Consider the following 12,760-nt stretch of genomic DNA (forward strand, 5'->3'; position numbering starts at 1 on the left):
TTGCCTTTGTCTTTATTATTGTTTTTATTTTTGTATTATTAGTGGACTCTCACCTGCTGCTAGATGAATAATATTGTCAGACTGCTTGGTGTTCAGCAGCTTAAAGCTTTATTACATCAAGACTGCTCTGGTGTATAGTTACTGTTCAAATATTGGACACGCTCCCGAACTGCAGGGTGTGAACTCCAAACACTCTGAGCTGAAGATAAAATCTTCCCTTATCAACTTTGACCTGGCTCTGTGTCAGGTACAGGCTGTTCTTTTTTAGCTCTTTTATTTTTTAGCTCTTCCTTTTTTATTTCTCACACATCATTCATTGAAGGGCTTCATCACTGCAGATTTTCACAGTTTAAGAATAGTTGCAACATTTTCCTGAAACACATCCCATCTTTACACATACAGTACCCCCCCACCCCCACCCCTCCCCCACCCCACCCCCACCCCACCCAACTCTGCCAAACTAATTTGCAGATTTTCTCCACCTCCTGTCTTATGCTTTCCCCCGGGCTGGCCCAGAGGCCTGGCCACTGGTGCCGGCCTCCAAGTGAGAGACACTTTTTCACAACCTCCCTTTTTGTTTTGAGAAAAAAAGAAAAGGGTGAAAAAAAGCCTGTTCAAACTTCCAGCGGAGGGAGCACTTTCATTGTATGTGTCATCTTTTCTTTTACTGGATTGCGTAATCAACCTGGTATCCCTCTGTGGTTTGACAGATTGGACCACCGACCCCCTCCCAACACAATCCAATCAAACCCTCCCGGAGTGTGTGCTCTCTCATCCCTGAGGGCTCTTCACCAGCCTGCCTGCTGCCTCCACGTGCCCCTCTTCCTCAGCGCTCAGACCTGCACCTGTTCTCAACCATTCCTCACAAACTTGCAGCCCCCCCCCCACTCTCTAGCCGCCGACTCCGGGATCTCTGGGATGAGATAATGGGCGACCTGTGATCAGGCTCGGGTTGCGGGCGCCTGCAGGCGCGGCAGACGCCTCCTGGCCCTGCTTCTCTTTCCACTTGACTGCCTTTTTGCAGCGCAGCACTCCGAACCCGCCTAAAAGCCCCTCTCCGCGACCGCCTTTGCTTCAAGCCGGCGGCCTGCGGGCCCTCAGCTCACCACACGTATGGCCTCACAACTCATGATAAAGCACATGATGTGGCAAAGACAGAAAGATGGAGAGAAAAGGTTTTGAGGTGTGTTGTGGTTTCTCCTTTTGTCTGGATAAGATCAAAAGAAGGGAAACAACCACAGCTGTTGATGTGACATGCAGCTGTTGTGAAGCTGGATAGGTGTCAAAACGACAAGAGTGGTGTGGGTGTAAAAAAAAAAGAAAAAAAAATCCCGACAACAATCTTGAAAAAAAACACTAATGTCATTAAGGGAACAGAATCAAGGTTTAGTGTAGCAGTGACTGTATTTCCTCAGCGCATTAGGCTGCATTGTTACAGACCAGGCAGCAAATGTTAATAAGCATTTTATTGGAGCAATTAGCCTCTGAATTGTTTTGTTTAAATAGTTCAACTTTAGCAAATGGAAAACAGCATATTTTCCATTTGGTTAAGTTTGAAACGCTGGATAGAACGATAAATAATTTTTATTCAGGCTGATGATTATTCTGGTATTTCTACACAAACAAAAACACCAGTTGTGTTGGGTCAAAGTTTGTCTCCGTAAAATTGAAGAAAGTCTAGAACTGTGGGGAATCTCGTAACATTTTCCCCTTATTTATTTTTTATTTTTTTTTACAAAATCCCTGCACACAACAAGGAGATGAAGAGAGTAGTTTCTACTTCTTCTTCAGATAACCTACTGTCACTTTTTAACCACCAGTTTTTATTTCTCTCCGCTGGGATAAGTCTGACTCAGCTGAACTTTACTTTTTCCCCACTAATGCGACCGTTTGATGCCATGATGCTCCATAATTTGGGTTTCTCCCCCACAGACTCGTAAACAAGATTCTCCTCTTCAGAGTCGACTCTCCGCCGCAGTGACAGAATAAAGCACAGCACGATCTGCTCCTGATGCAGCAAACCCCCGCATTAGATTCCGTTGCAGTCATAAATATATATTCCTTGGTCTTGGTCCTTTCTTTCAGAAGCTTTGCCATGTTTTGTTGACGTGTTCTTCCACGTTTGTGATAAATGTGTTAGCGGAGTAAAAACATGTGCTGACCAAAGGGAATAAATGTTTTTTCTTTCTCTCAGAAGTGAGAATCTTTGAAAGCGTGAGTTCTGCGGGAGGCATGATGCCGTGCACGTCATGCGTGTTTTATGAAGAGATCTTTTTTTATTTAGCTTCTCTGAGGCGTAAACCGAAATATATGGGGAATATTAAACGCTTCTATTTTTTCAGTCTTTCGCTGTCTTCTGTCATGTCTGGGCTCCTGACTCTTTTATTCCGCTCACTCGTCTTTTCTCTTGCAATCCTTCCCGTGACATGTCGAGCGTTTCCCTCCTCGCCTCTCACTCGACAGCAACAACAAAAATGACAACAACAGCAACTTGAGCAGTTTTGGTGACATTTCATGGTTTAAATGGTCATATTTTTTTGAAAGCTGCTCCCAAACACTCATAATCTTTGGAAACACACCAAAGATTTCTGAGGGAACTCTGCAAGCATGTGTCGCAATGCACAATGAAGAAGTAGAAACCCGTCGCCTCCCTTAGTTTGCGTGTTGTCCGAGCGTCTGCATCTCATCTTGCGTGAGAACAAACCTTGATTTGTCTGCTTGAAGTTGCTGGTGCCATAATAACTGACCTCACTTTCCTTCCGCAGACTCCTTCGAGGCCCTGACGAGGCAGGCGGAGAATCACACCCACGTCGCCCTGCAGGAGTCGTACCGCGGCCTGGCCAGCCAGGCCGTGGGCCCCGTGCGGGAGTTCTTCACCGATGTCGGCCTCTTCCTGATGGGCTCCGAGCTCCACGTGGAGGACGCAGTGCAGCGGCTCTTCGAGGCCCTCTTCCCCGTCGTCTACGACCGCCTCATCAGCCCCGGCCTGGGCGACCTGTCGCCGGGCTACGCCGAGTGCGTGAGATCGTCCTGCCGCGACCTGAGGCCGTTCGGGGCCGCGCCCGGCCTCCTGGCCGATCGGGTCGTCCGCTCGGGCTTCACCGGCAAGCTGCTTCTTCAGGCGCTGCACCTCGGCATCGAGGTCATCAACACCACAGACCACCTGCAGATGAGCCGGGAGTGCAGGCGGGCGCTGCTCAAGATGCTGTACTGTCCACACTGCCAGGTACGGCCGATCCGCTCGACTCTGATGGCCCCGTCTGTCCACGATGTGAATGAACCCCGGAGGTGTCTTCCTCCCGCAGGGCTTCACCCAGGCCAAGCCCTGCATGGGCTACTGCCTCAACGTGATGCGCGGCTGCCTGGCGAGCATGGCCGAGATCGACGCCCACTGGAGGGAGTTTGTCCACTCGCTGGAGGGCCTATCGGCGCAGATGCACGGGATGCAGGATCTGGAGCAAGTGCTTCTGGGGGCTCACGCGCTGATCCACGACGCCGTTGGACACGCACAGAAAAACGGCCCGCGGCTGTCGGCGCAGGTCAGGACGGTGTTGTGATGCTGCTTAGTTAAGATGGAGGGAATGGAGGCCTGAGAGGCACCCAGAAAATGTGTGTGTGTGTGAGAAAGAGAGAGGGATAGAGAGAAGAATTAGATTTTATGAGCTTAAATAAAAAGCAAAGCGAAACAAACAAAAGCAGTCCCTCCCTGGGTTGTTAAGAAACCCACAGATGAAGTCATTCAAAACTCCCAAAAATACACACAGCCACATGTGTGCAGATCTGAAGATGTCCTGGCACATGGCAGATCTTCAGGACTGACATGCAGGGATCCAGGGAATCTGACTCAATCATTACAATAATAATAATAAAAATATAAGATATTGGCCAAATATTTTTTTTCTTCAAAGCGAAAAAGCCTGAACCCTCTGCCTGCACTTGACATGTCGAAAAACAAACCCCGTGTGTCATCACTGTGACCGCTGCCCCATGTCTATAGAGACACCTCAGCACCATCTAGTGGTCGAGCGCTGCCACTACTTGTGGCTGCGCGCACATTTCCGCCGCAACAATGATGAGGCATCAGCGCCGCTAGTCAGTCATGAAAATTCTGGATTTTAAGTCACGTGTGTCACCTTGTGTGGAACCCTAACGGGATTCTTTGCACACAGGTGCAGCAGCTGTGCGGCTCGCCAAGCAGGAGGTCTGCGGCCTCAGTCGTCATCCCGCACAGCAGAGAATCTGTGGTTTTCAAACCTGACGCCCGGTCGCCGACAGACTCGCTCGCTGCCAGGAGAAGGTAAGATCACTGATGACTTCCCTTTAAGTAAGTAAGTACGTAAATAAATAAATAAATATTTATATTTTTAAAGCATACATTGGTACAGTTTATAGTGATAACTATACCAACTGTCCAATGATATACAGTTATCACTGTACAGTTATCTGTGAGGTGCCAGTTGCGGATTCAGTACCTGGGCCTTTCTGTGTGGAGTCTGCATGTTCTCTCCGTGTCTGCGTGGGTTCTACCCTTGTTCTCCCACCGCCTCAGTCCAAAGACATGCGCATGAGTGAAGTGGGAACTCTACTGTATATTGGCCAATGGTTGTTTGTCTTTCTCTGTGGCCCTGCGATCCGTTGACCAGCTCGTCCAAGACGGCAGGGATTGGCTCCAGCGACCCTGAGTGCGGTGTTAGGTAGGAGATGAACAAAGTGAGTCACAACCACGTGTCTGGTCTTGTTTCTCAGGGACTTTCTCAACAGCCTCCGTCTGTACCGCACCCACTACGGCGGCCTGCCGGATCAGCTGTGTGTGAGCGAGCTGGCCTCCAGCGACGGTCTCTCCTGCTGGAATGGAACAGACACCGTCAAAAGGTTTGTGGCACAAAAGGCTTTTGAATTCACCTTCGCGTTCAATTAATTTTAGACAAACGGGCCAAATGAATGCATCACTGCTACTTGTACGTCTTGAGGGATTTTTGTTGAATATTTCTTTCTGTGTTAAGATGTAAAAGTACTTGATGGCTTTTAAAGGTCTAATAGAAGGACGAGCAGCATTGTGCCAAAAAGACATTTCCTTCTAGCAGTGCCAGGGAAAAACACTCATAAATCTTACTCAGGTTTGTTAAATCGAAATCTGGCGACTCTGAAAGTGTTTTTGTTTTTTTTCCCTTGAACATCATTTTGCCTCACGCTTGCTTTGGCAGCGTCCACATCTGCTTCATTTTTTCCACCTTTTTAATCCTGGCTTGTTCTTCAATTTGTCCTCCATCTGTTTACAGACACCCTGCCAATATTGTCCACTGACAAATTTGTCTCGCCACCAGTTCGGATCTTCATATCAATATAATGATGAATGTGACCAATTACACAGGGCTGTAATTACATAGGGTGCATCTCCTGTTGTTCCTCGTGCTTTATTTTTACATCCGGCTCAGTCAAGTTGCACGCAACAAGATAATTATGTCATTATATCATAATAATATTACTGTTTGAAATCGTCAGTGTGCCTTCGGCCCAGAGTGCCGCACGCTGAGTTGTACATTTACTTTTTCTTTTATGGTTTGGACTTTATTTTGCTCCCCTGTGGCGCAAGCGAGAACTTCTGCAGGAGAAAAGCGTATTGTCCTTTAACGTATTGATTTCCTGTCTGGGCATAAACACAGACAGAATGTGGCATCCAGCGTAATTTTCTATCATTTGCTCGGTTATTGGTTTTTAACAAAGACTGATGTGATGCATATCTGGTTTCCACTTCACTCTTCAGCTCATCCTTGGTTCTTTTTTTTTCTCCTACCCCTTGGGACACAAGCGAGGCTCCAGTTTCTTGAAAACCTCCCCAAATTCTGCTGGCAGTTGCAGAAGAGCTGAAAGTAGCCAACAGGGGCAGAAATAAACTTGCCCCGGCAGCCGTTCGCATCCTTCTCGCTGGGCACAAGTGCTCCGATTAGCATAAGAGTTGCAACAGCGCAAGCCTGAATGAACGCCAAGGGTGTCTGTGCTGCCACAGAGAGGTGATAAATCCTCAAATCTGGTTATCATCTCTTATTCACATCATTAATTCAAGAGATGAAGAAACACTGTGAAAGTTTTTTTTTCCCCACAATAGTTCAGCATCTCGTGGCTGCTTTTCTTTGTCAGTGTGTCTCTTGAACAGTTTTAAAACCGCCCATGTGTAGATCTAACCCACATCCTCTCCCAGTCTGGTTATTTTTTTCATGTTAGCTTCTATCATGAATAAATGATTAGACCCCTAACTCCTACCAACCCTCCCAACGACAAACGCTCACGCTTTTTTCCCTTTTCAGCAACGCTAAATTCAAACTAAACCCTATTACAGACATGTGCCATTTCCTTCTGATTTGAACAATTAAAGGTCCCGTGTTTTGCAAGATTCAATTTAGCAAAGTCTAAAAAATGTAAGCATGAAAACTTTTGTTAACATTGGTAACCCACTAAAAATATAATAAACTTAAAGGCCATCTATTATGCAGCTTTCCAAGAATAATTTGCGTCTCCAGCCTCTAAGTTATCTCCCCTGCATCCATTAAAGTCTGTTTTTTACTTCTTTAGTTTGTGCGACTGCTCAGAAAGTGTGCGTTAAAACCCACAGTTCTTGAAATCAGCCCTTAGTGATGTCATAACGGGCGCTGAAACCTCTCCCAGTATAGTGATGACAGCGACAGCCAGACAAAACTGCAGGTGTGGGTTTGGCAAAGCTAATTTTTGCAGGAACCTGAGTGTTTTCTGTGAAAGACTGTAAACAGAGGGCTAAATGATGTTGTTGTTTTTTCGGATTTTTCTAATATATTTTTTTTTATGTGACAATGTTCCAATGGGTAGGGCATTGGGTCTAATTTGGAACCTTCAAGAGAGTCATTTGTATGTGAGAAATCCACAATCAATTGGTCAATATGACAGCAATTGCCACGTGTTTTGAAGCCACGCACATTCAGGTGACTTTTGATTGTTTTAAAGTGGTTACAGATACACATAGTTGGCTGCCACAGGTGCCAAACCAAGCAGACAATCTCACTGTACGATGTCAACAGGCAGTGATGAGGTGCAACACAATCTCATCCCAATCTCAAAAATAAAACAACACCAACACCAACCGCTAGCCAGTATTGCTCTATTAACGGCCCTGGACATTGATCTGGGATATGAACGGCCTTGTCTCCGTTACATCACAGCTCCGCGCCGTGGCCGAGCTGTCGTCGCTCAAGGACGCCGCCATCAATCCCCACCCGGCCGCGGCGCTTCCTCCGGAGTGTCAGCCGCTGTCAGCGTGTGGCGCACGGATGGGTGTCGCCGGTGCGGCGGTGGCGGCGGGGGCCGTCGGACGTGAGGGATGACGGCGGCGCCGGTTAAGGGTTCACGTCGGGAGGGCGGGGACGGAGGTGTTGCGGGTGGGGGGGGGAGGAGGAGGTGCGGCTTTCTTTGCATGTCAAGGTTTCGCGCTGGCGATTTACTTGTTTCATCTTCGCCGCTCTCCGGCCTAATGGCCATTTCCATGGCAGCCAGGCTGCAGAATAGAGATGTTTTTTTGTGTCGGAGTGAGCCGACTATCCGTCTTCCGGCAGCCTCGAGGAAACGTTTATGGCCTGTGGTGCCTTTCACAGCCCTCTTTTTTTATTTTTTTTATTTTCACCCCTCCACACTAACGCTTATCGATGGCGACTCATTCTCCCCGGGGCATCCCGCAGGTTTTCATTTAGACGCGGCCATTATTAAGGGACAATACACCGAGAGACTCCGCAGAATTGCGGGGGAGGAGGGGAGGGATCGGCGGAGGCCGTAGGATCCGGGGAGACTATCGAGCCAGGTGCCCGGAGCTGAGTGGGCTTCCCGCAGATCTACTGCTTTCCATCAGCCCCGGAGCGAAGACAGGTGGCTGGGAGTCGACACAAGCCGCGGCAGAGACAATAAACCAACCCGCTGCCTGCGGGTCAGAGCCCGGCGTCCAGAGAGAGCCAATAAAGAGCAGGATGGCGACTGATTTACAGGAGCTCGCCGAGGCCTCGGAGACGCCATCGGTGATTGGCTCAGATAATGCAGACGTTTGAGTGCATCTGCGTGTATTTCCTCGACAGATTGTCGTTATTTCCTAAATAGGAAAGAATGTGTGTGTAAAGACAGACGCGAAACAAAAGCAAAACGCACACATGACACAAGAGATTTAAGGGATGTTTTAACGCATTGTCTCCTCATCTGGGGCCTGGCAAACGCTGAGATAAAGAGCCACGTGATAAGATCTCAGAGGAGGAACACAAGCAGCTTTCATCTCTCATATCGGTGTGAATGTAGATGACGGGGTCTCGCTCCGGGGGAGATCTGGTAAACACATTCTTCCTCTCCGTTTGCTTCCCTCCATCTCACGGTTTCGTCCCCATCAAGCTCTCATTAGAGAGAGAGAGAGAGAGAGAGAGAGAGAGAGGACATGAAATCTTCTGATTGGTTTTCCGGGTTATTAACAGCTCTGTCATCACCAGTGACAGTTAATTTTTACATGAAATGATCCCGCGTCGGGACTCGGCATTGATCTGGCGCCGTGTTCGAGATGTTGTTGTGCTCGGAGCGAAAAATAGGAAACAACTCACCGACAAGCTATAAAGAAAAAAAAAAAAAAAAGAATTTCTAATATCATATCAGTCAAACTGGCTGCTTTTCACCAGGTTGCCCACGACGTGCTCCACACTTTGTATTTTTGGAACGGCTGGGTGTCACCGCTCTCACACTGTTTTGAGTTGGAAGTGTGTGAAAATTTCAGTAGGATGAAATTTTCACACAGTGTGTGAAAATTTCAGTAGGACGAAATTTTCACCCACTTCACTGCTTCAAACACTTGTTTTTTTGTGCTTGTTATGCCTCCTTCTTGACGACAGGAGTGACCGGTGGCAATGTTTGTCTGATGATTGTTCTTGTGTGGTCAAACGTCAGAAGTGTAACAGATTGAGTTGATTGAGTAGTTTTTTTTTAATTGAGCCATTTAGACTTGTGTAATGATATTTAAGTGGACACTAGGTGGCAGTGACTGTCGTTACCGGTCATATGTGATAGAAAGTCAAGGGATTTCCATCTGATGTCAAGAGGTGGCGGTGCTGATAACCATACTGATGCAGCTCTGGTCTTTAAAGTATATAAAAAAAAATATCTAGAATTTATACATACAAGTTGCACACACGTTGCTGTGCTCTGAGAAGCTCCATCTATGACTCTACTTGCGTATCCACATATGTACAGTATGTATTATGTATGTTTCAGAAGTCCTTGCTTTGCTGCCTTTGTTTGGACTCAGGGGGGCCTTGCCATCCGTTATTAAACTCGCAATAAAACCCAGGCACGCACGCACACACACACACACACACACACTCCAGACTACAACTTAACATTATGTGTGTTTATTTGGCCCCTGGCCTGCTCCTGAGAGAAATGTGCTGCTGCTGCTGCTGCTGCTGCTGCTGCTGCTGCTGCTGCTGCTGCTCTCCACCTGATAATTGCTCCACTACACTGACCAGCCAGCCACTAACTGTGCGTGTCTGCTGGTCCAAGCCCACCACACAGTTTAATTTAGCGTTTTTTCTGTCTGTGTGCCATCAAGATGAATTAAATAAAAGTATTATTGAAGTCGGGACAAGTCCGGAGGGATACAGTCGTCACTTTGACCTGCAATGGCGCATGTTAGAGCTGTTGAGTATAAATCTTTTATTTTTTTAAACAGGCTTAAATGGAAAGTAATCCTGTTAATTTTCATAATGCCGGGACTTATGTTGGGGAAACATCTCTGCAGGGGTCTGCATTATTAGATTTGCTAGCAGGGGCTGATGTTTTTTAATTGACCTTATGTTTTTCTTTCATTCCCTCCACAGTGAATTCTAAATTGTTGTTTTGTGACTTGTTTTTTTAATGGGTTAGCAAGGCTGCTGTGTTGCTGCGAGGTAACACACATGCTCAATAATGACCATTTTTAAAAACTTTGCATTAACTGCGAGCGGTGATCCTTTTGTCTTGACAGAGAAGGCTGTAAACAGATAGAGAGGCTACCTGATCTATTCTGGATTTTTGTGAATAAATATGTTTTGTAAAAACATTTCCCGCCAATGAACAAAGGTGACGTTTCATTCAGACGTCCTCATGAGGGGTGAAATTAACTTCAGCCTCTGGCGCTTCCCTCCTGGCCGCCTACATGCCAGCCGTTTCCACAGGATTCCCACATTAACAAACAGACTTTTTTTTCCCTAATTGACTGCTCTTACAATAATAAGGTAGCTGGCCTTGCATGCCTTTGCAACCTAGAACACACAGAGGGATGAGCGCCGCATGATAAATGCAGTGCATAAACTATCCGTCCAAAGGATGCTGGAAGACGGCTAGGGTTGATGTGAGCGCAGCCCCCGGTGTAGCAGGTCAGCGCCGGCATGTGAAGTGGCGAGACGAGCACCAACCTCTGACTTCCCCCGGCGACTCTCGCTGACCGCTTAATCCTTTAAATGTTAATCATATGGTAATAAGAGTTCTTTAGGGGACTGTGCTCCTCCATTATATCCTGTTAGGAGTGAAAACAAGAACGCTGGTACTGTAGGTTTAAACTGCGGCATTCTTATTTCCTATTTGGAAAAAAAATGTATATTTTGCTAAATACGAAAGTGACGGAAAAGGAGATAAAAATACCGCAGTCTAAAAAATATATATGAGTATATATCAAGTTTTACTATATATATATATATATATATATATATATATATATATATATATATATATATATATATATATATATCACGCATGCCCACACACTGCCTGCTAGGAGTAAAGCTCAGGTGATTTGCCATGGCTTAACTGAAATGACAGCTTTTAAGCTATGCTAATAGGAATCCTCTGAAGAGACATCAAGAGCTTAGGTTATCCCAGCCTACTTGGGGAAACACGCTTCTTGGTTTGAGAGACTCTCTCTAAAATCCACACAACGCTCCACCAAGGGGGGGGTGAGGGTTGGGGGGAGGGGAGTTGGGGGGGGGGGGGGGGGGGGTCACGTATTGAATAACAAACCTCTGCCTCTGTCTGTCACCTGGAAGGAAAACAAAGCAGCGGCCATTTGTAGGGCAGACATCAGCGGGTTGCGCTCGGCGTTTTGCAAGCTAAATGGGTTTACATAAGACGGTTTCTTCATTTGGTATGCATGGATGAGAATAGAGAGAGATTTAAAACCAGCAAACAAACAAATGAAAAGCATCTTGTGTGATCACAGCGGTGACTCCTGGCCGTTCAGCTCTCATGCTCTGTTTGTTTTATGGGTGGGGTTAGGCTTTAAAGGGCCAGTGTGCACAATTTAGCGGCATCTGGTGGTCACGAAGCATGTTGCAAGCAATTTCCATGTTGACCTGTCTACGTTTCCCGATGTCCCCACCTGTTATCACTAGTGATGTCACACCTTCCTAAAAGCAAAACAGAACAGATTAGGATGTTGCGACGCTGTGTGACAAGTGGAGCCGCTCTAAATGTAAATATCTTTTTTTTTTTTTTTTTTACACCATGGAGCTTTTTGCCACTTTTTGCCACAAAAAAAAAAGAAGAAGCATGTATGCTTCCTTTTTAAATTAAATTTTCAAGCCAACAAAGTGACTTTAAATGTTACTTACTGGGCCTTTTCATTTACATCCCAGTCTTTCTGTTTTCCTTTGGGCTGTTTCAGCCTGTGAGATGACTATCTGCCTCCATCTGCCACTGTCCTCTGTATTCTCTTCTGTCATTTCGACCCACTTCAGGGATATGCAGAAAACATGCCATGTATAGCTTTAATGTCAACTGAAGATGAACAGAAGCTAAATTTCAACAAAATTAGCAGCTTTGAAGCTAATTTTATTGAAATGACTCTTAAAACACAGGAAAAATGGATGAACTGCAGCTATTTTATGACTTACTGACTATTAATATAATTCGCCGGCCGGGCCGGATTAAAAAGCTCAACGGGTCTGCAGATGGCCCCCGGGCCGTAGTTTGCCCTGTCATGCCTGTTCTACATCCTCAGGATGAGCTTGACTTCCCGGAAAAGGCACGCGGTGGCAGGCGCACATGCTGTTGCAGGAGGGGTTGGCCAGCAGGTGGAGCTCTGCCCTTTGGCTTATGTTGACGCGAACACAAACGATCCTCACGCAAACACGCGCGTGCTCGCACACACACGCACCCGCGTGCGCACTGATCACTTCACCGCTCCCCTCCATCAGTTCAGATGATTGCATGCCACAGCGCTGGGCCTTGCACACGTTGCGGCTGACAGTGACAGACAGAAAAGCAAATGTTAGCGTTGCACTGACACAGCGCAGAACATCAAGTCCCGCCGCCTTCGTTTGCAGCGACGAACTGACCTAATTCTAAACGGAAAGAAGTAACCTTTTAAAAATGCACTGTCAAATATATTATGCATAGCTGTCCTCTTATTCACTCGCATTGGGGAGAGGAGAGTTATTTCCCTTCCTGCTTCGATAGAAAAAAAAAGGGGGGGAAAAAAAAAAAAAAAGAGAAGCGGCTCAACACCGTGGCACAGACTCTGCAGAGAGCCTCGCCAACAGTTTACCCAGCTGATCACAAGTGCAGGTGAGGGTTTTAACTGTCCGCCCGTGTGCGTGGAAGGGTAAGTGCGTCATTTATTGCCTTGTCGAGTCAATTGTGGCCGCGCCGACCCGTTTCACCGTGACCGTTTTTTTGGGGGGACTTCCGTAAGGTTCTAATCTGTTACACAGAGCCGGCAGAGGGCCGCGGAGAATTG

At 46.8% G+C, this 12,760-nt stretch overlaps 1 protein-coding gene across 1 annotated transcript in view; it reads left to right on the forward strand.

Annotated features, from left to right (window-relative positions):
• gpc5a (glypican 5a) overlaps positions 1-12,760 on the forward strand; it is a 101,624-nt gene that overhangs the window by 21,391 nt on the left and 67,473 nt on the right. Inside the window, exons 3-6 of the mRNA XM_076020365.1 lie at positions 2,766-3,226; positions 3,306-3,539; positions 4,170-4,297; positions 4,747-4,872. Coding sequence (XP_075876480.1) covers positions 2,766-3,226; positions 3,306-3,539; positions 4,170-4,297; positions 4,747-4,872 — 949 coding nt within the window. The remainder of the gene's footprint in view (positions 1-2,765; positions 3,227-3,305; positions 3,540-4,169; positions 4,298-4,746; positions 4,873-12,760) is intronic.

Source organism: Nelusetta ayraudi, unplaced genomic scaffold (genome assembly GCF_046127955.1).
Source record: "Nelusetta ayraudi isolate G7.1 ecotype Tasmania unplaced genomic scaffold, CSIRO-AGI_Nayr_v1 ptg000002l, whole genome shotgun sequence".
In the NCBI taxonomy this organism is placed as follows: domain Eukaryota; kingdom Metazoa; phylum Chordata; class Actinopteri; order Tetraodontiformes; family Monacanthidae; genus Nelusetta; species Nelusetta ayraudi.